The sequence below is a fragment of the Mauremys mutica genome, chromosome 8 (genome assembly GCF_020497125.1).
Source record: "Mauremys mutica isolate MM-2020 ecotype Southern chromosome 8, ASM2049712v1, whole genome shotgun sequence".
Taxonomy (NCBI): domain Eukaryota; kingdom Metazoa; phylum Chordata; order Testudines; family Geoemydidae; genus Mauremys; species Mauremys mutica.
This window is the reverse complement of record NC_059079.1, coordinates 85,936,157-85,963,692: the sequence shown is the minus strand read 5'-3', so window position 1 is coordinate 85,963,692 and position 27,536 is coordinate 85,936,157. Positions and strand designations below refer to the sequence as shown.

The window sequence follows — 27,536 nt, the reverse complement described above, 5'->3', positions numbered from 1 at the left end:
TTCCCGTGGGATCTAGTGCGCATACTCTAGGCAGAGGCGGTGATTGGCTGGGTGGCTCTACAGGCTCGCAGGCGGTGTTCTGTGATTGGCTGTCGGGGGGGTGTTAAGAAGGCGGTTGGCAGTTTGAATCTGAAGCTGGTCCTGGCGAGCGCGAGTGGCTATTGGGGCCGAGAGCAGTGCAGCCATGGCCTTCCCCAAGGCCCCCCTCAAGCGCTTTAACGAGGCCGCTGGTGAGCGTGCGTGGGGCCCGCGCCCGGGGTAGCTTGAGGGCGGAGCTGGCCGCGCTGTCGCTAGCCCTGGGCGTTTAGCGGCTCTTGCGGGGCAGGGTGCGCCCAGCCCCCGTGGGAGTGCGAGGGTTAAGGGTGCTCTGTGGCCTTGCAGGGGAGGCGATTGGGGGCCTTGATGGTGTCCTTGAAGCCTTCCCTTAGGCCCCTGGTACAGCTGCTCGGCCGGGCTGGTGCTCCCTGGTCATAGCAGCCGGCTGAGTGATGCTGAGTGAAGGTTTCTCCCGTCCCCGAGGCGCCCGTAGGCTCCCAGGCTTGCCTGCCTTTGTGCCTTGATTAACCAGCCTACTGCTAACTCCTGAAGGCTGGCGTTGGAGCCGCGCCGGAAGAAATGGGAGTGCCAAGCATCCAGGCGGGCAGCTGTCCATGGCCTCCAGCCCTTGATCAGAGCTTGTTCTGGCTGTGTGCAGGCTCAAACGTCTGCTCAAAGGGGTCTCAGGTCAACAGTGCTACTCTCAAGTATCAGAGGGGTAGCAGTGTTTTGTCTGGATCTGTAAAAAGTGACAGAGTCCTGTGGTACCTTACAGATGTTTTGGAGCATAAGCTTTCATGGGTGAATACCCACTTCATCAGATGCCTGTGGTCAAAATTTCCAGAGGCAGGTATAAATATATGCAGGCAAGAATTAGTGTAGAGATAACGAGGTTAGCTCAACAAGGGAGGATGAGACACCTCTTCTAGCAGTTGAGGTGTGAACACCAAGGGAGGAGAAACTGCTTTTGTAGCTGGCAAGCCAGTCACAGTCTTTGTTTAATCCTGAGCTGATGGTGTCAAATTTGCAAATGAACTGAAGCTCAGCAGTTTCTCTTTGGAGTCTGGTCCTGAAGTTTTTTTGCTGCAGGATGGCTACCTTTAAATCTGCTATTGTGTGTCCAGGGAGGTTGAAGTGTTCTTCTACAAGTTTTTGTATATTGCCATTCTTAATATCTGACTTGTGACCACTTATCCTTTTACGTAGGGATTGGCTAATTTGGTCGATGTACATAGCAGAGGGGCATTGCTGGCATATGATGGTGTATATTACATTGGTTCATTCACCTGCACATCCACCAGAGATGTTGTGGCTGATCTAGTTAGGTTCTGTGATGGTGTCGCTGGTGTAAATGTGTGGACAGACTTGAATTTTTGTCACCACAAATATTATCAGCAGACTTATTTCAGTAAGGTAGCAAGCTCATCCTTATGGATTAAGGGGCACCTCCTTACCCACATCCTCTGTGGACTGTGAGCGATGAAATTGCATGCATTGGAACTTGGCCTAACTGCTCAACTTTTTCTAGGGCTGCTCTGTTGTCTTCACTGAAATATAAATGGCCTATTTATGCCTGGTACAGAGTACTCAGATAGAGGAGTATGTCACCAGGGCTTTGGAGCGGAGCCCGGAGCTGGAGCGCAGAGCAGCTCCGGAGCAGTGGAGCTGCAGGTTTTTGCCTGGAGGTGAAGCGGAGCTGGAGCACAGCTCCAAAGCCTTGTATGTCACAAACGTGCTTGACAGGGACTTCTGTAGTTGCACTGTAAATATTCTGTGGGTCACTGTCACTTGATGCACCGAAAGCTTCATCTTCCTTGTCTGTGGCTTCCAGTCATTTGTGAAACTCTGAAAAGATGATGCTTCTTCTATTGAGCTTTGCTTGTGATCTTTCTAAACATATGCTTTAATCTTGTTTCTGGGATAAATTCTATGGCAGTGGTCCCCAGCGCGGTGCCCACAGGCACCATGGTGCCCACTGGGGCATTTATGTGTGCCCGCCTAGTGCCCAGTAGGGGAGAGAAGCCACGGCCCCATGCCTGCTGGGGACAGAGAACTCTGGGGCTGCAGGATGCCGGTGCTGGTGTTCTCGGTCCCTGGCAGGCTCAGGGCTGCAGCTTAAATCAGAGAGAAGCCGCGGCTCTGCGTCTGCTGGGGACAGAGTACTCCAGGGCTGCAGGCGCCAGTGTTCTCTGTCCTCCTGGCTTCTCTCTGCACTGCCCAGAACTGGTGCCAAAAAAACCCCAAAAACGCTCTGACTCTGCAGAATGGATGGAATGCCGCCCTGTAGCATGTGCTGCCCCAGGCACGTGCTTGCTCCACTGGTGCCTGAAGCTGGCCCTGTATGTGAGTAATTGTTGGCGCCCGCCACACTCTTCTGAAAACATGAATATGCTACTGGCCACAAAGGTTGGGGACCCCTGTTCTATGGCTTGTATGTGGGGAGGGGTGGCAGGGGAGGCGTTGCTGGATGGCCTTAGTGGTCCTTCCTTGGCCTCGAAATCTGAATCTATGAATCCCTTTTCATCCATCTCATGGCGAAAACAGGAGCCTACTGAGGACAAGGGAAGAAATCTTAACGCTTGCAGCTCTACTAATCAATTCTCATGCCTCAGACAGTTGTCTGCAGGGATCAGGAGAGAATCTTTCCCTACTGTATAACTGGCAACAGGGTGTTTTAGTGTGGTGTGTGTGTTGGTTTTTTTTTTTCTTTTCTCCAGAGGCATCATCGATTTGTCCAGTGTCCTGTTGCCATCTGTGGTCAGAGTAAATTGGTACTCTGAGACAGTACAAAGAATTATTTTAGATGCATGACTGGTATGTCTTGCTCATATACTCAGGGTCTAACTGATCAGGAGATTAGTCAGGAAAGAATCTTCTCCCAAGTCAGGTAGGTAGGAATGTTTTGGTCTGGATGGCTTCCTCTGCACTTCAGGGCATGGATTGGCAGCTAGGATCATCTGAGCATCTCTCTCCCCTAATCAATTTCCAGGCATTAGTGTATCTCTGTCTCTCTTGTTCTCCATGTGGCACACAACTGTTTTGTCTCCGGAGTACTACCTTGCTTTGGTCTAACTAAAGTCATTAGATTTAGTATAGGAGTATCTGAAATGTTATGTCTTGAGATAAACAAGAGGTTAGACAGATGATCTATGGTCCTTTCTGGCCTTAATCTCTATGAAACAGACTAATAAAACCTAAATTTTAGGACATAACCTGAGTATTCCTCTAACTGGCTGATACAACTAGCCTTGTGGGTAGGATTCGTAGAGTTCTACAGTGGCACTAGCATCTTGTGAAAACTTTATTCTGATCTTTCCACCAATTCAATTGCATCCTTTTTCAGTGTCAAGATACTCCATGTGTGCTTCATGTATATCTGTGGTTCCCAAACTATGTTCCTTGAATCAGCTGGCAAGTCACATGGTGGTGGCTATTTTTTTTTTTTTTTAAAGCTGCTAAAATGCCCTTCCATCTCCTGTAGGCAGCTGTTACAGTTGCCAGAAATGTTATAACATGGTTGAGGAGGTGGTCCAAACTATTGAAATAATTTAAGAACTTGGTTTTTTTTAGATCATACCCCATCCAAGGACAGCAGTCCCTCCATCTCTACTTTTTGGCTTTTTAGTACTTGATGTCATGAAGCAGTAATGTGTCGTTACATTAAATATTACTGACTACAATTTTTCCATTAACCAAAGGTCACTAACTGTCCAATCTTCTTCTTAGTGTGGAATCTCATTTCTTCTTGAAATGGAACTACAGGTACAGGCCACCCCTCACTAATAAAGGGGCACCTAGTTAGATGGTTTGTTTGTTAAAGCTTTAATACTAGATATAAAAAAGCAAAGATTATATCCACAAAATCCTAGCTAGTGACAGTTTAATACAGAGCTTTAAGAAATTCACTGCCTAAGAACTGCCTTTCAGAATAGGTATTAGTGACGGACTGCATCTATATACAGTCCCACCAACATATACTTGGAGAGGTCAGAGGGTGGCAATTCATATCCATTCAATCCCTGACCTCTGTGTCAGTAAATCAGCCTTGGAAACTAAAACAAGTTGACAGACTCGCTTAAAGTAGCTTGCCATATTCTGAGACCACCGAGGACAGGATATTGCCAGCTGTAAGTGTAAGAGCAATGATGAATCTATGCCAGTGTGTTCTCCTATCTTTCCTGCTTCCCTTCAAAGACACTTTTGCAAGCAGTTTTTTAAAATTATGCACTTGGAAAAATGGCAGAGTTCAAATGAGCCTCCCTCTTAAAGTGGAAGGGACTAACTTTTAAAAGTTTGTGCCATTCAAAGTGCCAACAAAAGTGCTGAAATAGGGCTGATCCAGTCTTAAAGGAACAAGATTGTCTTCTAATTGCTCATGTGTTTCCAATAACTACTTGAATAGACTTTAATGCACTAATTTTAAGTCTTTCTGCAGTATTGAGTATAGACCACAAATCTAGTTTATGGTGGCGGTCCATACACAAACAGGCAAGAATGCTCTGCTATGGGCATAACTTTACTGCTGGTATGATCTGCAGAATGCTTGGACAAGCAATGTCTGTCTTCTGCGCTTTTATTTGGATATCTCTTGTGCAGATTAAAAACTGGGAAATGCAAGTATGGGTCTGAACTGCTTGGTGGCAATCAATCCATAAATATAACTCTCCTCTTTCAGATTCTCATAACTAGTGTTCTCTCCTGTGCTGAACATCTCATTCCCTCATTTCTAGCTTATGCCCCATCATCGGGGTCCTATGAAGTCAAATCTTCAGAGGCATTGAAGGAACCTGTGTCTCTTGACAAATCCCAACGCTTTAGAAAGCAGAAATCCCAACAGTTTAGAAAGCAGAAAGGTAAGTAGTCCTACAGCTTGACAAACTTGCAAATTACAAAGTTTCAAAGAGCTTGCAATGCTGAAACTATCACCTGGTCTATACTTAAAAATTAGATCAACCTAGCTGCATTGTTCAGTGCTGCTGAAAAATTTTGCATCCTAAGCATCATCGTAAAATCAACCTAACCCTGTGTAGATGCAAAATAATTCTTCTGTTGACCTAGCTTCCACCTCTTGAAGAGGTGGATTAACTACATACACAGAAAACTTCTTCCATCAGCACAGCTGTATCTCTTTTGCCGCTGTAATGTAAACGTAGCCTTGGTGCTGATACGCTGCTGCTTCAGTTTGCTTTCTCAGTGCTTGAGATTATGGTCTGTACTTTGCTTTTGCTTCACGTTGGTTCATTGACCACCTGCTTCTATTTTAAAAGGCTGCCAGCAATTTGAAAAGTATGCTTATCTGAATTTCCATACTCCAGTAATACTGTATTATTTTCATTGAAACATTAGGGTCTTCATGCATTCCATCCACCTACCTACATAGTCAGTTGCTCTTTCACACTGCAATTGAGGAGATACAGTAAGCTGTAAAGTGGCAATATTCTGTTTCCTGAGTGTATGTCTCAGGACGGGTGGTAAATTCAGTGGAAACTGAATAGACTATGAATTGATGGTGGCACTGTACGAGAGTTGGATGGACAAGTATAGAAGATAGTTATATTTTTATCAAACCTTCAGATTTGAGGTGGGCATTCTAACAAAGATCAAAGACTCTGTCAAATGTAGTCTTTCCACAAAAACAGTCACTCAGTCTTGACCCTTCAGTATGGTGAAACTTTGTTGTCTCCACAGGGGAAATGGGAAATCAACAGAATTTGAATAATGAAATGAATGACTGCTTGCCCAAAACTCCAAGAAGACTTAAATCTCTGGGATCAACAGTAAGAATCTTTTTGTCTCTGGTATAGCTATATTCATACTGTTAAATTATAGGTTTGCCAAGAATTTAGTCTACTCTGAATCTGGGTGTCTTAAAACAATGCATTCTCCAAATTTTGAATCGTTTGATAGGATAATTGGGTTTATTTCAATGCCCATCCTGTAGGGACTAAGAAGTTTTTTCCTTTTGAATGTAGCTTAGTCAGACCTGGAATAATCTATTTGCTTAGGGTCAATAGAAACTCTACCTGTGGCTGGAGAGGTGATGGCTTTTTCCTGAGAAGGGAGAGGTAAGGAATAGACAGTTCAAGTGCTGCTCTTTCTCCTCCCAGACTCTAAATAGAGAGAGACAGAGGAGGGAGGAGCTAAGTAGCTATTGAGCCTCTGCTGCCTTTCCCATAGAATAAAGTGAAAAGCAGAAAGCCCCAATATGGGGACATAAGAGGCTGGGGGGCCCCAAATACTAAGAATCATGCTTGGGTGTGGGTTTGGTATCTTCTCCTACCCCCCGCCCCCTCCCTGTGAAGATAAGGGGTAGAACCACTTAGTGTGTGAAAGTCAATTAAATATTCTGTAGCTTTAAGGAAAGAGGGGGGGTTCGATGCTGGGTTGCGGGGTTTGTTTGGTTTTTTTTTTGTTAGTTAAAACCAAAAAAAAAACCCCTATGGGCTAGTAAGTAAGTGTTTGTGAAGTGGTAGGAAGTCTTGCTAACACAACTTCAGTGTCAGGTTTTCAGTATTATATTATGTAAATCAATATAAAATTCCTTATGATTAGCATACTAGTTCAAATAGCCCAATATCATGGTTCTCATAGTGGCAGTTTATTTTGTCAGTAATTTTCAAGAAACCCTGCAATGGAGTAATCAACCTTAACTGAATACCTGTTAGTACTTAGTTTTTGTGCTCTCGGGTATGAGAATATGTAACCCTTACATGCTTTTTCTCCTATCTAAAGGATACATCCATCATGAAAGAGCTGAAAAAACAAAAGATGCTTGAGAAAGAGGTATGAACAGATTTCTTTTTGGCGCTTTTTTTAAAAATAATTTGACCACTATTGGCTTCATGTGGAAGGAATTAAAATTGCTAGCTAACAAAATATGTAACCTGACACATTGATTAAGCTTATAAATAGCTCTGTATAATGACCAAAGCAAAATTTTATCAAAATAACTATGTACCAACTACTGGGTTTGTCAGCGGTACAAAATCATGACACTTTGGCCTGGTCTACACTAGGCGTTTAAACCGGTTTTAGGAGCGTAAAACCGATTTAACGCCACACCCGTCCACACTAAGAGGCCCTTTATATCAGTATAAAGGGCTCTTTAAACCGGTTTCTGTACTCCTCCCTAACGAGAGGAGTAGCGCTAATATCGGTATTACCATATCGGATTGGGGTTAGTGTGGCCGCAGATCGACGGTATTGGCCTCCGGGCGGTATCCCACAGTGCACCACTGACTGCTCTGGACAGCAATCTGAACTCGGATGCAGTGGCCAGGTAGACAGGAAAAGCCCCGCGAACTTTTGAATATTTCCTGTTTGCCCAGCGTGGAGCTCCAATCGGCACGTGTGGTGATGCAGTTAAAAATCAAAATAAAGAAAGAGCTCCCGCATGGACGATGCGGACGTGATCGCTGTAAGGGCAGGCAAATCTGTTCTATCAGCGCTCCGTTACAGAAGACGAAATTCAAAATCATTTTTTAAATATCTCCAGACAGATGCCATAGCAGGGACTCAGCGCAGTGCTGCGTGACAAGCGTAACGGAAAGCCAAAGAATCAAATGGACGCTCATGGACTGGAGGACTCAAGCTATCCCACAGTTCCTGCAGTCTCTGAAAAGCATTTGCATTCTTGGCTGAGCTCCAAATGCTTCTAGGGTCAAAAACTGTGTCCGCGGTGGGTCAGGGCATAGCTAGGCAATTTATGCACCCCCCCACCCACCCCCAGAAGTGAAAGGGAAAACAATCCTCTCTTGACTCTTTTACATGTCACCCTATCTTTACTGAATGCTGCAGATAGACGCGATGGTGCAGCACTCAACACCAACATCCTTGCTCCCCCCCACGCTATGGATGGCTGATGGTGCAATATGGCTGGTATCCGTCCTCATCATCAGCCTATTGGCACATGGGGCAGTGCAAAAGGACTGGTAACCATGCTGACTAGCATTGGTAAGGTCAATCAAGGGCGCCTGGCCCTAATTTTTCCTGGTAGATGGTACAGTATGGCTGATAACCATCGTCATCATAGCAACAGGGGGCTGAGCTCCATCAGCCCCCACCCTTCATGTGTAAAGAAAAGATTCAATTGCCCCTGAACTAGCAGAGGGATGCTGGGCTCCTCTCCTACACACTCCTTACTGTCCTGTCTGGACTATCATAGCAGCTGGAGGCTGCCTTCCACTCATTTCTCACTAACAAGTCACTGTCTTATTCCTGCGTTCTTTATTACTTCATCACACAAGTGGGGGGACAATGCTACGGTAGCCCAGGAAGGCTGAGGGAAGAACGGAATCAACAGGTGGGGTTGTTGCAGGAGCACCCCCTGTGAATAGCATACAGCTCATAATTTCTGCAGGATCTGACACAGAGCAGCTGTGCTCTCTGGTTCTATGATACAGTGGTTCTCTAGTACACTTGCCCATATTCTAGGCAGGACTGATTCTATTTTTAGATACCAAAAAGGAGGGATTGACTCAGGGAGTCATTCCCAATTTTGGCTTTTGCGCCCCTGGCTAAGAGCAGCCAGGGGCACTTATGACAGCAACAGATGGTGCAGTGCAAAAGGACTGGTAGCCACGATCATCTTATTACCAATTTATGGCATGGTAGATGGTACAATATGGCTGGTAACCATCTCTGCTATCATGCAAAAGCATGCTGCTGTGTAGCGCTGCTGAATCGCCTCTGTGAGCGGCATCTAGTACACATACGGTGACAGTCACAAAAGGCTAAACAGGCTCCATGATTGCCATGCTATGGCATCTGCCAGGGCAATCCAGGGAAAAAAGGCACGAAATGCTTGTCTGCTGTTGCTTTCCCAGCGGAAGGAGTGACTGACGACATTTACCCAGAACCACCCGCGACAATGATTTTTGCTGCATCAGGCACTGGGATCTCAACCCGGAAATTCCAAGGGGCGGGGGAGGCTGCGGGAACTATGGGATAGCTACGGAATAGCTACCCACAGTGCAATGCTCCAGAAATCGACGCTAGCCTCGGACCGTGGACGCACACCACCGATTTAATGTGTTTAGTGTGGCCGCACACACTCGATTTTATACAATCTGTTTTGTTAAACCGGTTTATGTAAATTCGGAATAATCCCGTAGTGTAGACGTACCCTTTGATTTAAGCATTGCCTGTTCTGTAAAGGTTCTTATAACATGCTCATAATATCTTAGCTCATTCCATTAATGAATTCATCTGAATCTTCTAGGCTAGCAATACATTCTGGGGCAAATATCTCAATGAATATGAGAGAAACTGCTTTTTCTCATCGAATGGTGGGGTATTGTTCTATGTAATCACCTGCTGAAGCTGTAGCTTTGGAATTAAGATACAAACGTCAAGTGTGGGGATGTTAAACTTCTGCCTTTCACCACTAAAACTATATTTTGGCTTCATGTAAAAATCTCTCAGATGTTAAGGGTGTGGTGTTGACGTAAGTGTCTTTCCACCCCTCAACCCAGAGGGCCAGTTTTGCCCACATGGCAAATTAGAGAAACCATGAGATTATTTTGACTTGCACCCCAGTTGAAATAAACTGAGGAGGGTAAAGTAGCCAGATGAAATGCTAAGGATACAAAAGCCACTAAGCTTAATGACGGGTAAAGATCTTCTGTAGTAACACTCTCACATGTCCTTTCCCTTTTTCTAACGGTTAAAAGTTGTTATAACGAAGGATAATCTGTCTTCACAGGAGAACAATGGGCATCACTCAAACTGAACTTGTGTTTTTGTTTTGGTTTTTTGGTTTGTTTTTTAGAAATTAGGGAAGTGTAATAAATATTCAAACAACTTGTTTCCTCTAGATTCGTGCATTAGTGAGAGAACGTGGAGAGCAGGATAAAAGACTCCAGGCTCTAGAGGAGGATTTCATGAAGTCTGAAGCAAAACTAACTGCAGCAGTCAGGGAGAAAACATCTCTCTCCGCGAATGTTGCTTCCCTGGAAAAACAGCTTCTTGAATTAACAAGAACTAATGAATTTCTAAAATCAAAGGTATTTGTCTGGACCTGGATCCACTTAATCAAGTTAGCAGAGACTTGCTATGGTTTTTGTCACTTTCTGTGCAGGTGACATCCTCAAGCTTGTTCACAAGCAACTAAGTTAATGGTTTTTAGTCTTCTACAGTTAAGAAAAAAGACTAGACCTAATCCCTTAGATTGGGGTTGGTAGGTTGACCAGTAGGGCTAATGCTCAGGCTTGTGTGAATAGAGTACTAGGCTGTACTTGTAAATTATATGGCAACTTAAACTTTAATTGCACTGTTGTCTTTCACACTTTCTCACTGTAATTTTGGATCAAACTATGTTATAACAAAGTTGAAGTAATACTACGGGGTAGACAGTGATGCTTGGTGTTACTGTCTGCAAAACATCCTCATCTTATGCCTATGTGGGCTGTACCAAGACAGTGCATAAGAGAGGAGAGGTAAATTTCCTGCTAAACTATCAACCAAGATGCTGTGCAAGGAAAGCTTTGCTTTGGAGGACACTGACAAAGAGTTCTTAGGTGAAAAAGGTGGAAGAAGATTAAAGATAATGGGTGAAATTCTGTCTCCATTGGAGTCTATGGAAACTTTGCCACTGACTTCAGTGGGGCCAGGATTTTACCTACTAGCTTTGATTATCTTGACCTAAGCAATTGAGGTATATCCTACCCTCAGAATAAAGTCCCATATCAAGTGTGTACTTGTGTGGCTGAGTTCTTTTGATCAAACTTGTTAGACTTGACATGTGGCAAGTTGAAATCTGCTGTTTAATCCTAAAGCGCAACTAGAATTTATGCATAGGCAAATGGTAAACTTTCAGTGGAGATTAGTGGCTTGTGTAGGAACACTTTTCGGTATAATATGTTTCTAGGGCTCTAGCTTCATCCCTTCAGGTTCCTGCCCTCACCAGCAATGGGAGCTATTATACTGTGTTAAATACATAAAACTGATTCAGGTAAATAAAGTAAAACTTTTACAACACTTCTCTCAAGCTACACTGCAACACTTCAGTGGTAGATACTGTAGAACTTTATAATTTAAGAATATAAAGCCACAAATATGCCTTTTTAATGTACATTTGCCTTGGCTTGTGCACTTTGCAGTTTATGCAAAGTAAGTTTAAAAGTACTTTCCCCCCCCCCCCCTCCCAAATCAGTAAGAATTGCAGATATCATCTTTTGGAGGCAGGATTAAGTGGGGGGAGGGGGGAATTAATAAGGGTCAGGGAAGGCCCTTATTAAGTGAAAATGTAAACTGCCTTTCTGTGTAAGGCTAATCCTGTGTTAACCAGAAAGTGTTTTGTCTCTGTTCAAGTTTTCTGAAGATGGCGCCCAGAAAAAAATGAGCAGTCTATGCATGGAGTTAATGAAACTCAGGAACAAGATGGAGACCAAGAGTAAGGTAAGTTACTGTACTGAAATTGCTTGTATGACAGGAACTTGGATCTCTTCCAGAATTAGAAGCAGGGTACTAGCATTTCTACATGGTAGCTTGCAATTGAAATGCCTTTTAATTACAAATCAACTTGCAAATAATGGGTTCTTCCAACTTCACTGTCAGAAGTAGCTATTCCACTGTTAAATGGGAAGTGAGCCAAAGGGCTCAAATGACTTCAAGTTTGCACTGCACGTCTACAGCAGAGACAAGAGCAGAACCCAGATAATTAGGCTTCTAGAAATCCTTAGATGTCACAATATCCATGTGCCTGGGATGGACCACACTGAGAATGCCACACTCAAGGCAGACTGCAAGAGACAGGGCAGACATTCTCCAGAGCAGTATCAAAAGAACTTCCATAGCACTGCACTGGCTACCAAGAAGCCAAACACAGTCCCTCTTAGGCATTCCAGTCATTGGTTCTTATCCATAGAATCAGAATATCAGGGTCGGAAGGGACCTCAGGAGGTCATCTAGTCCAACCCCCTGCTCAAAGCAGGACCAATCCCCAGTCAGATTTTTTACCACAGTTCCCTAAACGGCCAGACAAACAAGTCTAGTATAGTGAGAGGTTACTGGAAAAACGCAATTCATTATATATGAGGTTCTACTAATCCCAAAGGATCAGACACTTACATATTGACCTGGGGTATCTCAGATCTGACCCACATATCAAACTGTCAGCTTACTAAGGATTGGCGAACTAAAGATTTTTTTTTTATTAAGAGTTATTGAATGGCTAAAGAATCATATACATACAAGTGACTTTCAGTGTTCATAGATCAGGTTTTAGACTGCAGGCTTCCAAAAGATTGGAAGGGCCTCAGTCCATAGTTAAAAATACTCATTTTAGTTGTAAACCCATAATCCAGGGAACTGGAGCAAGAATGAGGCAAAATGGAGATGGCTCTGGCAGTGTTCCCTCTAACTTTTCCCATGCATGTGTGGAATGAATTTTGTTATGTGCACCAATATGGAGGAGATGTGTGACACATCACCTCCATATTGGTGCACATAACAAAATTCATGTGGCGGGGGTGGGGCAGAGGGTTGGAGTGCAGGCTCTGGGGTGGGGCTAGGGATGAGGGGCTCAGGACTGGGACAGAGGGTTGGGGGGAAGCGGGGAGGGCTCTGGCTCAGGGTGTGGACTCTGGGGTAGGGACGGGGATGAGGGGTTGGGGGTGCAGGTTGCCCCGGGCTACGGCAGGAAGAGCGCACGCGCACACACCCCCACACCCTCCAGCTCTCTTTTTCCACAGCAGCACCTGGGATGGGGGGCGGGGGGGAGGGGAAAGAGCCTCTTCCTGTTGCAGCAGCTCTAGGGTTGGGGGAGGAGCACCTCTTCATCACATGTCCTTACATGGTTTGCAAAATCACAGGGGTTGGCATTGGCTCCTGGCTGCCTGAGGCATCCACACAGGGGTTGGCAAACTGCGGACCAGATGCCTCCCGCCAGCCATTTTTTAAATCCTGTTCTCAAGCTTCCTCTGGAGAGTGGGGTCTGGGTCGGGGCCACTCCACGCAGCTCCCGGAAGCAGCGGCATGGCCCTCCTCCAGCTCCTGTGCGTAGGGGAAGCCAGGAGGCTTGGCTTTGCATGCTGTCCCTGCTCCAAGTGCCACCCCCACAGCTCCCATTGGCCAGGAACCATGGCCCTGTGGACAGGGCAGCATGCAGAGCTACCTGGCCGTGCCTCTGTGTAGGAGCTGGAGAAGGGACATGCCGCTGCTTTTGGGAGCTGTTTGAGTTAAGCAGTGCCTGGTGCCTGCACCCCTGAGCCTCCCCGCAAATCCCCTGCCCCAGCTCTGATCTTCTCTCTTCCTCCCCCTGCCCTCCAAACCCCTCAATCTCCACCCAGAGCACCTCTCATCCCTGGCTCTACCCCAGAGCCTGCACCCCCAACTGGAGCCATTTTCCCCTCCCACCCTCTGAACCCCTTGGTCACAGAGCACCCTTCTGCACCCTAAATCCCTCATCCCCAGACCCCTGTCCCACATCATGAACTTCTCACTTCTGGCTGCACCCGCAACCACAGCCCTCCCCCCTCCCCCCCATCCCGCATGCCAACCTCAATTTTGTGAGCGTTCATGGCCCGCCATACAATTTCTATTCCCAGATATGGCCCTCAGGCCAAAAAGTTTGCCTACCCCTGGTTCCACAGGAAAGGCCTGCCTCTTCAATGGCCCATTGTGAGAGTGGAGTGTCCTTAATGGGCCACCAACACAGAGTTGGCTAGCCCTGATATAAATCTAGCTCTGAGGTGTCACCCAGGCGTACGATACATGTTTGAGATGCAGATCTATATCCAATGTTTGTAACTTCAGATACAGTGATGCATGGATTTAACCAGGATAATCATAGCTGACAAATTGTAACTTTTTTTCATTGACACCTTACATGATACACTTTGTATAAGATGTTGCAATTGTATAACAGCGATACAAATGGTCATCTTCAATCATGCAGCATCATAATCCAAGTATGTGTTTAGACCCCACTGCCTCTAGAAAGCAAACAAAATAGCGTCATTTAATTCTGTAAAAATCACTGCTATTAATATACCTTCCTGATATACTTTCTCACTTCATATTCATCTTGAATTCCAAAGTAATAAATTTGACTCCAACTGCACTGGACTGTACCAATAGTAAATTCTGATTTATGGTGGCAAACTAGCCTGGATAAATAAGCCTGCCACAATGCCTAATAGGAATATAACTTGTTGGCTATATTTTATGCTTGTAAAATGTCTATAGCTATTAACTACTTTCTTCTTCTTTTTTTTTCTCTTTAAAGAATGTCCTTGCTAAACAAGAAGACATGGAAATGAAGCTGCAGGCAGTCCAGAGGAATCTAGTGCATTCCAAAGGAAAAGTAGCACAGCTGGAAGAAAAACTGTAAGTAATAGAGGAATTACCTCTGGTATAAATTGCCAACTCTTTCATTGTTGCTTATACTTAACTGTAACATATGGCAAACTAAATGAGTGTCAGCAGATGCTAAGGAGAAGTAGTACTGAAAACAGGGAGTTGATAGGAGCTTGCCAGTGGATTGGAATCTGGTGTAGCAGAAAACTAATACAAAGTGATCTGTAAATCAGGTTTAGGCCCTGTTGTATAGGGTTGTAAGAGGTGCCTAGTATATGACACTGCCCCTTAGTGTCTATTTTGAAGCAAGACAAAATAGCTCCTCTAATATTCCAGTTGTGACTGGAATAGAAATCTGTCAACCTTGGGTGACTTCCATTCCATAGCAAAAAGAAGGTATTGCATTCTGCAAGGTTTCAATTTTATTTTGTATCAACTCAAGCTATTGGTGTACTGTAGGTAACCAGTTGACTAACGTTAATATAGTTCAGGTGAGCTAACATGTATAATATGGTAAGAAGGATAGTTTAGAGGATTAAAGCACTGGACTAGGACTCAAGCTAACTGGATTCAGTTCCTGGCCCAGATGTAGACTCTCTTCAGTGAAGCTTATGCCTCCATTCTCCAACTACAAAATGGGGAACAACAATTGTCTCCTTCACAAGGGTGTTGTGAGAATTTCTGACCAGCAGGTCCAGCTATTCCTCTCCAACTTGCTCTAATACCCATTGTGGAGAATGTCTTTCTAGAAGCCATCTTTTTCTTACACCACCTCAAGCTGAGGCACTTGATTTGCAGTCTTTATGTATCATAAGGGCAGAGAGGCAGGCCCCATCCATCACCTCAAATTCTACCCTGAAGCCAATCAACAACCAGTGTACTTCACCTCACTGTGCAGGCCACTGCTTTTCTACATCACTGCACATTTCAAAATGGATCTCAAGTGTGACCCATACCCAGTAGCGTAGCTAGGGGAGCAGTGGGGGGGGGGAGCGGCTGCTCCCCCACTGAGCACAAGTGGTGCCTTGTCAATTTCCTAGTGCCTTTGTACTCACCCGGGGGAGCGATTTTAAAAAAAAAAAAAGCACTGTGTTTTTATTTTACTCACCCGGCGGCGCTCTGGGTCTTTGGCGGTGGGACCTTCACTCGCTCCCAGTCTTCGGCGGCGGGACCTTCAGTGCTGCCACAGAAACCCGAAGTGAGTGAAGGGACCACCACCGAAGACCCAGAACGCCGCTGGGTGAGTAAATGTGCCACCCACTGCGGCACCTTCTTTTATTGCTCCCCGTTCCCTCCACCTGGCTACGCCACTGCCCATACCACCCTGTGCTCAAGCATGTGTGAAGTAGAATGGAATCCTCATTACACTATGTTTTTTGTACACTTTTTCAATGTCTCAGGAGTCAAATGCCTGAGCTAACATTGCACTTTGAGTTTGATAATAAAAGTAAAATTCATGAAACTGGTGGTAATGATTCTGCTGGTAAACTTAGAGCTAATAGTTCCTGGGGAATGCAACTGGTCATGGGAGACATTAGTATGTTTGTTGTACAACTGGCGGCTAGATGCAGCATTTCCCAACTGATGTCCCTAATCATGAAGATCATAGGTAGGCAGAAAAATCTACTTGATTTTTTTTCAGATCCCTAATACCATCTTCTCACTGCTACCAGAAGTAACAGTTACTGACTGGGCAGGATCTCATGCCACTTCCTTCCCAGACTGTAGGACAGAGAGCCCCTAGGCTAGGTATGGAAGAGAGTGAATTAATTTATTCTGTGAGTTAGCATGAGCTCTCCAAGTTTTATTGCTTCCCACATGCATGTGAATGGCTAAACATTCAGTATTTGAAACTGACAATGCAAAATCTACTGAAATGCAACTCTAACTGATTCATGAAGAAACTTGCCTTAATTTCATATTGTGTGGTACTGAATTACTTGTCATCTAGGTGTATTCTGGTTCATGATTAGATGCCTTAATACTAGCAATCCACAGATGAATGCAGGTTTTCTGTTAGTTGTCTTCAGGCAGCTACTTATTAACCTCCGGCTCTGTGCAGCTCTTCTTGAGTATCTGGTTTTAGAACTGTCATGTTAAGTGCAGCATCTAAATTTCTTATTTTTAGAACTGCTACTGAGAGAGACAAGGTTGAAGAAAAGTCTGACACTGAGAAACTCGTGGAATACATTACAGAACTCAGGTAACAAGTTTCTATTTTAGATTTGACAAATCAAGTGTCACTTAAGCTTCAGTTGTAGGGGCTTGATCAAGCTTTTAGTGGTATTTCTAATTTGAATTGTACAGACATCAGTATTCTAACTCTCTTTCCTTTGTATGGGAGGAGGAGGAATCTCTAGTCCATTTCTTAGATTTAAAACCTTCAAACTAGCTTGACTTTTGGTAATTGAGCAAGGCCTCACCTCTCCATAGTGGCATAGAAAGCTACTTCCATATACAAAATGTCTGGTCAACACTATTTATGCAGAGGTTTTTATGCTAGATTTTTCCCTCTTAGGCCTTGTCTACACTACCACTTACAGTGCTGAAACTTTCTTCACTCAGAGGAGTGAAAAAACACCCCCCCCCCCCCAAAGCAATGCAAATTTCAGTGCTGGAAAGTGGTAGTGTAAACAGTTCTGGGAGCTATTCCCCTTGCAGAAGTAGTTTTATTAGCAACTACACAGTCATTTTAAAGCACTGTCGTGGCAGTGCTTTACTGGCTGTGTAGACAGACTCTTCAATACAGATCCCTTCCAAGATCAATGGGACAACTATGTGTATTGCAGATCCCAATATAGAGAAGGCATGTGCACAATTAGTGTGGAATTGGGCTGCAGTACATTCTGTAACACTTTCTTTGTTGGGGATCCACCCTGCCCCTTAAAGGGGCAGAGAGAGATGCAAAGATGCACTGTTAGAGAGGGAGGGACCCTTAAGCAGAGCCTTGTATCTTCATGCAGTGAGTCAGACATTGTGACTTTCTTGGATCTGTGCAGTTCCTGCATACATCTGAGACTAGTTTCCACTTCTCTCTGGAGAAGGGGAAAGCCCCCAACCAGTTTAAGTGGTTGGGGTGGGAGGGGGGCACTCAGTGGATAGAATTTCATAGGATTCTTCATGAATATTTTTCCATAGAAGGAATGATCTGAGTCTTAGTTAACTCTCAGAGTGGAAGCTGCATTAAAGGTGCACTATAAAAACCTGATCTCCATCATTGCACATTAATATAGATCTTGTCCTGAGCTCTTCCATCTAGAAACGAATCTTTCCCAAGTCCTGTTTAGATACTTGGGACTTCAGTGTTGCACAGAATTATGTTGGTACAAATTGTGACGACGACAAATGTAAAATTAAGCAAAATGTAATGCTGACAGATATCTGCATCTTTCTTCCCCCCCCCCCCCCCTTAGTGGAGTTGCAGAACAGATAGAGAAGTACAAACTAGATCTTGTCCATATGGAGAAGATACTGGCACAAAAGGACCAGGACATCATGGCCTTGAATGATTGTTTTACAACAAAAGAGGAAGAACTATCTAAGCTAATCAAAGAGCTTAATGAAAGGTGTCAGTTGCTTGAACAAGAAAAAGGTAATTGTTATAGCCTGTGGGCTGAGTCTCTAGACCCATGTCCAAACTGATTTCATTTAGACCTTATGTAACATGATTCTGTTGAAATGTAGGTTAGCATGTCCCAAGTCAAAACTGTGGTATATCGTTATACTAAGCTTGTTCTTTACCAATTATTAGCCCAGATTATAGTCAGAAGTATTGTTACTAATAAGTACTAAAAACTTCACCCAGCAGCAGATGGAAGGGAGGGGGAGTTGGGAATGGGGAGCTGTCTGAACTAGTTACTTACTCTGGAAATTCCAGAATGTAAGCTATGATTCCACTTGAAAAATCACTTGGTTCTAGTTCCATATTCTGATATGGTAACTGATGAGGTGTGAGCCATTCTCCAGGCAGCAGTGCAGCATTGCATTGTCACAATTCACTGCTGCATACCGTGGTATCTTCTGGCTCTAGACTCCACTAAGTGACTCATCTCTGCACACCCCTCTATAATCCCAGCAGTTGTTCTGGGAAACGGTCATGCTTCTTCCTGCCCCATTTTCTTTGATGCTAAGAGAGAGAGAAAGTCTTAATGGTTGCTCTTGTCACCTAGGATGGAAGAATGTTCATATGATAAACTCAGCAGCTCACCAAGTTGTGGGAAAGTCTACTTTAAAAAAAAAAAAAAAGAGCGAGAGCACCACAGTGTACTGTAGGGCAAAGCTCTTAATTATTCTGTCCTCAAAGCGTTCTTATATTGGCATCTTTCTCTTCCATAGAGAAACTCTTAACTGAGAACAGAGAAAAAGAGCAAAGTATGAATGCTGAAATAGAAAGCTTGAAAAAGAGACTCCTCCTAGAGGAGCAAGAACACCAAAAACTTCAGCAGAAACAGGAGGAGATCTATTCTCAGCTGCAACAAGAGAAGGTAAACAAAATACAGACTTGATCTACTCTCTTAGCAAATGCTGTTGAATTCTTGCTCTGGTTTAGATCAAACCCATTGTGGATGTATTGTTGAATAAGGGCTTGTTTACACAGAGGAAACTGAGTGGCATAGCTATAGTAGACTAGCTATTAGCTAGTCAACCTCATGTAGACAAGCCCTTCCTATTCATGAAAATTAAGATTACTGTGTAAACTCAAAATTCCTTTGTACTAATAGCTTTGTATTTGTGCTGTCTGTACCTGCAGGAACTTTCCACTTCCATGCATCAAAAGCTGCTAGAGTTTCAAGAAGAGATGACAAATGAGAGGCTCCTTTTGGAGGAAGAACTAGAAGAAGCAATGGATGAGTTAGATAAACTGCATATTAAGGAAGAAAAGGCTGATAAGTTGGTAAAGCACTTGGAACAAGAGAACAAGTCCAGAGCTGAAGAGCTAGCACAGATGGAAGCAAAGCTGAAAGGGTTTGTGAAAAGAGTAACTCTAACTGTTGCATCTAATGAATTTGGAAATACAAATGGTAATCCCAGGTTTAGTTTAAAAAAAAAAAAAATTCTCAGCTAGAATACACAGGACTAAATTGACTTGTGGCCACCAGCTCACTTTTCTATAGCAGTTGGGTCTAATCCAATATCTTCAAAAAGCAGCTCTTAAATGTTAGCAACTCAGTCCTATCTGTTATAAATAAGGCCCTACCAAATCCATGGCCATGAAAAATGTGTCACGGACTGTGAAGTGTGTGTGTGTGTGTGTGTGTGTGTGTGTGTGCACTTTTACCCTATACTATACAGATTATGGGGATACCAGCGTTTCTCAAATTGGGGTCCTGACCCAAAAGGGAGTTGCAGGGTGTCGTAAGGGGTGGGAATCGTGGTATTGCCACCCTTTCTTCTGTGCTGCCTTCAGAGCTGGGCAGCCAGAGAGTGGTAGCTGCTGACTGAGGGCCTGCAGGCAGAAGTTATGCTGTTGCTGGCAGTGACTCAGCTTTCAGATTAGTTTCCTGACCAGCAGCCACTGCTCTCCAGTTGCCCTGCTCTGAAGGCAGCACCGCTGCCTGCAGCAGTAAGGGTAGCGCACACACACACCCCGCAATAACCTTGTGACCCACATTTTTTTGGGGGGGGGGATCAGGACCACTAAAATTACGACACTGACATTTTAGATTTAAATAGCTGAATCCATGAAATTTTACCACTTGTAAAATCCTATGACTCTGAAATTGACCAAAAGGGACCATGAATTTGGTAGGGCCTTAAAGGACACCAAGTTGCTCAGCAACTAAAAGACTGAAGTGTTAGCTGCTGTTCAACCAGTGTTTTTAAGATAACTTTGTAGAAAAGGTGTTAAATCAATTACTATTTTCATTTTTGTATCCAGCATTAGGGTGTCTAATATCAGAATTTAATAGATGTAATTTATGAACTGCTAGACAGTTTACTGATTCAGGATAATGAAAAAGTACATAAAGCAAGGTGTGCACAAATGTACTCTATTTAAGCTCTTATTGGACTTGCCAGCTCTAAAGAGCTATTTTTCTTCCATATGAAGATAAAATTGAGAATCCTCTAGCCCAACTGGATAACATTGACTTTGGGGTTCTGGAGAAATTAAACTAGCCCAAGGAGATCTGCTGTGAGGACCAGGGAAGAAAAACAGTTTAATCTCAACTCTGAGATTAATTGAACTAAGCACCTTTCTTGCAGCTCTTCTTCCTGAACTCAAATTCCTTCTACTTCCATGGTAAAAATCCCATCCTACAGACACAACTGAAATTAAAGCACTGGGGAAAGAAAATGATGTAAAATCAAACCTGCTAGTAAGACTCTTGAAAGTAGTATTGAGGAAAGAAATATACTGGTTTGGATCAGAGGTAACAGGAAGCCGATAGAGCAAGTCTGTCATGGCCAGTACAACCACTGCTGTTTGTCCTAGACCAGTGTCAAGATTTGGACTCAAGAATGGAATATTAAAATCTATTTTCAGGAAGAATGCTGAGTTGGAGAGAACTAATGAAACACACAGTAAAGCCATTGTTCAGCAGCAAGAAGAGCACAGCAACACGCTGCGTAAACTTGGAGAAAGTGTTGCTGAATTTGAAAGGTATGCAAATTCTCTCTAGATGCTGGAGAGCGAGATAGAGGAGTGGGATTTCACAGGCTCAGACTTTTTCCAGGTAGGTGCTCCACCTGCTCCCTCACCCTGTCTCCTACCTGCTGCCAAACAGATGATTGGCGGGTGACCAATGGGTGCTGAGCACCTGCTTTTATTTCTCTTCTCCCCCCCCTCCCCCCCCCACCACCTTCGATGTTCGAGCCCTGGAGCACCCATCGAGTCAGCACCTGTAACCCAACACTATCAATGTTAGTGGAACACTCTCTCTCTCTTTTTTTTTCCCAAATGATATTCTCATTCTTGAAACCAAAACTGCATTAGAATTATGTGCATTGGCAAGTGCAGCTTAACTTTCTGTTAAGATCCAGATGAATATTATGACAGTTAAATTTCTGATCACAGGCTGTTCTCTGATTAGGGATACTGTTGCTTTAATCACTGGAAACTACACATGATGTTGCAAAGTATTTTAAAACTGAACTGGTAATCTTGTACTTTTTAAACTCTTAAAACTGGCAGAGGATACAGAAATAGAAAAAACACTTTGCTTGTCTGCCAGTACTTTCCCAACTTTTAAAACAATGAGTAATTACATCAATCTGATTTTATGTAACTGTTTGCTATACAAAAGGCATTCAGAGAGTTAGGTCTGACCCCTTCGTGACTTCTGACAGAAATGGAGAGGTTTTTTTGTATTTGGTCATCTGTACTAATTGAAACTTGAAGTTTTTGGTACAATTTCAACAGGATTGTAGACACTGCTTATAATTTGAGCACTCTGATAGGTATCTGTATACTATATTTGATGTGCCATGAATGACTTGGAGTATGGTTATAAAACTTGTGGATGGTACCACGCTGGGAGGGGTTGCAAACACTTTGGAGGACAGGATTAGAATTCAAAACAACCTTGACAAATTGAGAATTGGTCTGAATTCAACAAGATACAATCCAATAAAGATAAGGGCAAAGTACTACACTTGGAAAGTTAAAAATCAATGCACAACAAAGATTGGGGAAAACTAGCTAGGCAATAATACTACAGAAAAAGATTTGGGGCTATAGTGGATCACAAAATGAATTACGAGTCAACAATGTGATGCTGTTGCAAAAATGGGCAATGTCATTCTGGGATGTATTCAGTGTTGTATGTAAGATGTGGGAGTTAACACTCCCACTCTACTTGGTGCTGATGAGACCTTAGCTGGAGTCTGTTTCCAATTCTGTGCACTGCACATTAGGAAATATGTGGACAAATAGGAGAGGACCGCAAGAAATGATAAAAGATTTAAAACACCTGACTTATTAGGAAAGGTATGGCTTTTTGTGTGTGTGTGTGTGTGTGTATATTTGTGTTTTGTGTTTTTTTTTAAATCCGTAGCCTAGAAGAGAAGGCTAAGAGAGAACCTGATAAACAATCTCATATGTTAAGGGCTGTCATAAAGAAGAAAAGTGTTTCTTGTCCTAACATCAGTGGATTGTAGAACAATTAATCAATCTGCTTAATCTGGAGCAAGGGAGACTTAGGTTAGATAACAGGAAAAAGTTATAACTATATAAGGATAGTTAAGCACTGAAACAGGAGGCTGTAGAGTCCCTGTCACTGGAGGTCTCTAACAGATTAGATACATACCTTTCACAAATGGTCTCGAAATACTTCCTCCCCATGCAGAGGCAGAATTGACTAGACCACTTGAAGCACCTGGCTCTACATTACTATGATTCTGTGATGGGATCTCAAATACAACTTGCCTCAAACTTATGGTGGATTGTTACTGTCTTCAAAAGGACTGAACACTGCAAAATGAAGATTAACATTTAAGTAACAGATGCTAAAACTTTTCCTTCTAGTTACAAGGGATCTATGACTGAAGAAATGGCATGTCTCCGACTGGACAATTCTTCTCTACAGGAGAAAGTAGCTGAGCTGAGAAAAGCAGGCCAGGATATGCAACAGCAACTCCAGGAGCTGGAACATGCTAAAGACAAGGCAAAAGAGGAATATGCAAGGTAATGGACCATCTGATTATTCCTTAAAGTGGTGGTGGGGGGGCACCTTTGACATGCCTATGGCCAGACCATATGGAATATTTCTCCAGTACAACTAGTGTTATGAACTCTTTCTCATTGTTGGAGGAATAGATCTTCAGCTGCAGGGCGTTGAAAGGTTGCTGTGCAAAATTCACTAGTATATGCAATGCAGGTTAGGAGGTGGCTCAGTTCAGTTGGATAGCTAGCTACAATACCTCATCTCCAAGTGACTGGCGCGCGTGCGCGCACACACACACACACACACACACGGGGAGAGGGACCCCATTACCCAAGTTATGATGCGATTATCAGTCTATTTCATTGTATGTAAATGCTTGTCACCAAAAGCTTCCTGCTTTTGGCTACAGTGAAAAGGGAACTTCAGTCTTCTCTCTTTCTACCCTTACTTACTGCTTCTCCAAATGCCTTGTGTGATCTAAATCTCTCAGCTCTAATTCTGCAGTTTTGGGGTTCATTCCTCAAGATGCCTGCCTTAAAGTCTGTCCAAGTCAAATATTTGTGACTAATCTGGGCTACCCAACTTTTTCTTGCTCTTTAATCTAGGACCTCAAGATACACTACAGTGGCATTTAACTGTCTTGAAAGCTGTCATAAGTTCACTTTATTTAACCTTTATCTTCAGTATTTGACTACAACAGGATATGTCTAGTAAACTAAAGGCTTACCAGTGAATGACATAGCATTTTAAAAGCCTTTGGTAAGATTATAAAAGTGCAGTTGGCCTCTTGACATCCAGACTGATTTTTTTTTTCCAGCTCTGTGTACAGTGAAGTTTGTAGTAATTTACGGAAGTCACTAGCTCTTCAGTTTAGAATATTACAAATAGCTTAATTAAAACACTTTTCAAGTTCACACTTCCTTGAAATGCTTAAGGAGACAAAAGTGAGCAATTCCTGCTGGATTTATTAAGGGGCTCTTCTCATTCAGGAGTCTAAGCTTCTACTGCTTACATTAACTGTTCAATTACACCTGTTTAGTTTAGCTTTGCGGGTCTGTCGGCATGAGATGTATCCTTCTGCAAGTAGCTTGAGATACACCCCAAGTTGTGTCCCTAGCTGTTTGTCTCAGACAACTACTGGAATAAGTCACAATACCTTGAATTAACAATGTCTCAAAACAGTCCTCCATTGGACAGATCAATAGGCTTTACAGATGCTTTCTTTGCACAGAAAGAGATACTGCCTGAACTACTAAACATTACAAATATTGTAGGCTTAATCTGATGATAGCCCCTTTCTATCTCTCTGTTGGCTGCTCTATGCAACGCTGCCTGTGCAAACCTTGCTATTTCAGTCTAACCATTCTTTCTGTAAGTATAGTAGCTGGAATGCTGCAAGCTTTGCTTACTGCTGATTAAATCTGAACGTCTCCAAATATTTCATGAGGAAGTAACTGTTTTTTAACTTTTTCCCTTCCCTAGGATGCTTCTAGATGCCCAGACAAAGCTAGCGCTAAAAGAAGCAGAAATAAGGAGAACCAAGGAATCCTGCATTGCACAGATAACTAAACTTCAGACAAAACTGGAAGAGCAAACTGAAGACTTCAAGAAACAGCTTGAAGTTGAAAGATCAAGGTGACTCCAGATCTCTGACTGGTTTAGTAATGGGAATACATTTAAGACTAGATTACAACCAAAACTGCTTGTGTGTTTCTGTTCAGGAAAACTATAGATGAAAAGGTGGCTGCTGGCTTTGAAGAAGAGATACAAACCTGGCGTGCTCTCTATGAGGACTTGCACAACAAAACTAAGCCTTTTCAGGTTAGTCTTTTTGCTAAGCAGCATCTACAGACTGAAGATTTATTACCAGTGAGTCAACACTCAACTATTAAGAGTTGGAGTTTACTTGGAAGATATTACTATGCCACTAATTTTTCCCCCCCCCCCTTGCATATGACTTCCAGTGTCCCAATTTGGGGAAGGGATATTAGCTGGTTATCACCAATTTCTTGTTAATAGTTCCTCTTAAACCTAAACTTAATGGAAGTATTGGGGGCATAGCTATTCTTCAAAGGAATAGGCAGTGATAGTTCATGTTCCTTTATCTCCTACTCAAACTCTCTTTCAGCAACAACTAGATGCATTTGAGGCAGAGAAGAATGCTCTCCTGAATGAACATGGTGCAGCCCAGGAAGAGCTGAACAAATTAAGTGATGCATATGCTAAGCTACTGGGCCATCAGAATCAGAGGCAGAAAATCAAACATGTTATGAAGCTGAAAGATGAGAATGCTCAGCTCAAACAGGTTTGTCAACTGACTTGTCTAACGCATGTATCATGTCCAGCCACTAAGCAACATCATCGTAGTTTAAGATAAACTATCTAGATGCTGACACTAAACATCTGAACTTATTCAGAGTTTAACATTAAAATAATCTGGACAATTCTCTCTAGCCTGGAGTTGGAATGAGCTGCTTCAGCTCCAGGCATCTACATCTGGGCTAGTGTTTAATGTTTGACAAACCAGGTAATAGCTGTGAGAGGACAAATCTCTCAGCTTGACCTTTTGCTAGACCTAATGGAAATGGATCCCAAGTTCCATATTGCCACACTGGCCAGAGCCTCGCAAAGAAAGCAGGGGATATTAGTGTCTCATAGCATCACCAATAGACTTTTTAGAACTTCTAGAATGCCATGCTCTTGAGTCAAGTGTAAGTAATAAAGTTTCCAGCCATCCAAACATCTTTGTCTTTCAGTTTTTACAGACTTCTCTTGGCTAGTGTTCGTTAACATAGCTTAACTTAACTGATTCATGACTGCTTCCTTCATAATGTGGTGACCTCAGAATTATACTAAAGTGTTTGTTTCCTACTTCAGGAGGTTTCAAAACTGCGTGCTCAGGTAGCTAAGGAAAAACAAGCACAGAAAGAGCTTCAGGAGCAACTGAATGAAATTCATGGCATCAGGCGCTTTGATTCTTCTAAAGCTTTTCAATATGATAGCAAGGAAAATGGTGCTCCCAAAACTCCTTTAAAAGAAGGTAAGTATGAGTGTTAAATCAGATGAGTGATACTCAAATTGAGGCTTGCATGGGTCTCTTGTGGCTCTTTCAGCACATATTAAAACACTGTGATTTAATTATTATCCAGTCAGGATGCTTTTACTATGTTAACCTATTGTAGTTGATAAAATAATACTGAGTCAGTCATTTTGCTGTAAGAATTTTTTTTAATAAAATAAAAAAAAAGTATATGAAACAATGAATTCACACTACTATGGCTTGTTTGGGTAACACTGATCACTAATTTGGTTCCTGAATCACTGAGGTCTGAGTATCAATGGTTCAGATCATGTGTAAGCGTCCACACTTGCCTGCAAATATTCCTCAAATATAGTCAAAACAAGACTTCACATTATATAAACTACTCATTCCATATGGGGAAATGCAGAACTGTAACTTAGTAGCAGGAATTAATGTCTTGGGTAATATGTGAACTTTGAGTTACTGTTTATCTACAGTAGTAAAAACATTTACAAGAAGCTCACAGCAGCTTTTCTATTGCAGGCAACAAGAACAAGTGCTGACTTGCTCTTGGTTTCAAGATGATCCTGTTAACTTGCTGGGAAAAGCTAAATGCTGCATTGAAGAGTCAAGGGACCATATGTACATTATAAAATCAAGGATCAAGGTTGCACAATGATGGGTGTCTAGTAAGAGCCCTTAAGGGAAAGGCTTTCTTAAATATTTTTAAAGAACAATGCTAGATTTATAACTTATTACCCAGCGGGCAATGGATGACTGTGCACTGGAAAGGTTCTCTGGTCAAAGCCTGCTTCACACTGCGACCCAGGGAAATATTTGGCATGTCACTTCCTACTGTGTCTAAACTGTCTCAACTGAAGAGAACAGAATACCAAAAACAGATTTAAAATCTATCCATCTCTATGGCCATTTAGTATAATGGGTAACAAGTTCAACAAAATAACAAGTATTTAATTTTAATTCAAGAAATAAAGTGTTTTACTTGGGTTGCCTGCACATGATTCTTGTACATTAGGCTAAACTCTTTCACTGTTTTGTTCACATGTACTTACTGATGGAAGGAGCATTTCGTGAGACCAGTCATCTATGTTGGCTGGCTTCACATGTCACTCCCTAAACCACAGAATAGATGTGAAATCCTGGTTGCAAAGTTGATCTCTGGCCAGTTCCTGGGAGAGTCTATGCCACCTAAACCACACTTGACATTCTAACTGACAGTCTTGGAGGTTAGTGACTTAAAACATCTTGCTGTAGAAGTCTCAGGTCAGGATTGGCACAGACAGACTGAGAATTTGTTTGTGACTGCCTGTGCTCCTACATCCTGATGGGCTTCCATTTCCAGGTATGTCAGTGACCTTTAACGAATGCTAAACTCACTGGGCTCTTATACAGTTAACTCTTCACTTTATCTAGTTCTTTGCACAAAGTCAACACATGGAAACACAAGGAAGCTGGTCTTCATTGGATGGAAGATGTTCTATAAGTTTTTTTAGACACTGGCAGTATGGAAAGACAATCCACGTGCTTTGTTAAAATGTTAGACTGGTAAATATGTG

The 27,536-nt window shown here is 42.9% G+C and overlaps 1 protein-coding gene across 2 annotated transcripts; it reads left to right on the top strand.

Moving 5' to 3' along the window:
- Positions 1 to 92: 92 nt before the first annotated feature.
- On the top strand, positions 93 to 27,536 carry HMMR (hyaluronan mediated motility receptor). 2 transcript variants are annotated; one of them, XM_045028918.1, is made up of 18 exons: positions 122 to 230; positions 4,767 to 4,889; positions 5,725 to 5,813; positions 6,769 to 6,819; positions 9,852 to 10,040; positions 11,347 to 11,433; positions 14,264 to 14,364; positions 16,463 to 16,537; positions 17,748 to 17,926; positions 18,670 to 18,818; positions 19,085 to 19,299; positions 20,819 to 20,935; positions 22,799 to 22,957; positions 24,420 to 24,572; positions 24,659 to 24,758; positions 25,066 to 25,242; positions 25,815 to 25,977; positions 26,503 to 27,536. In XM_045028918.1, exons 1-18 carry the CDS (start codon positions 185 to 187, stop codon positions 26,520 to 26,522), a joined length of 2,193 nt encoding a protein of 730 aa, XP_044884853.1. In that variant the 5' UTR covers positions 122 to 184; the 3' UTR covers positions 26,523 to 27,536. The 2 variants fall into 2 exon arrangements, with proteins under 2 accessions (XP_044884854.1, XP_044884853.1); XM_045028919.1 differs by lacking the exon at positions 4,767 to 4,889 and having other exon boundaries at positions 93 to 230; positions 26,503 to 27,534.

Coding starts and splice junctions, on each gene's coding strand:
- HMMR (XM_045028918.1), top strand. CDS start 185: ATGGCCTTCCCCAAGGCCCCCCTCAAGCGCTTTAACGAGGCCGCTG. Junction 6,820..9,851: donor AAAAGATGCTTGAGAAAGAG/GTATGAACAGAT, acceptor TGTTTCCTCTAG/ATTCGTGCATTAGTGAGAGA. Junction 11,434..14,263: donor AGATGGAGACCAAGAGTAAG/GTAAGTTACTGT, acceptor TTCTCTTTAAAG/AATGTCCTTGCTAAACAAGA.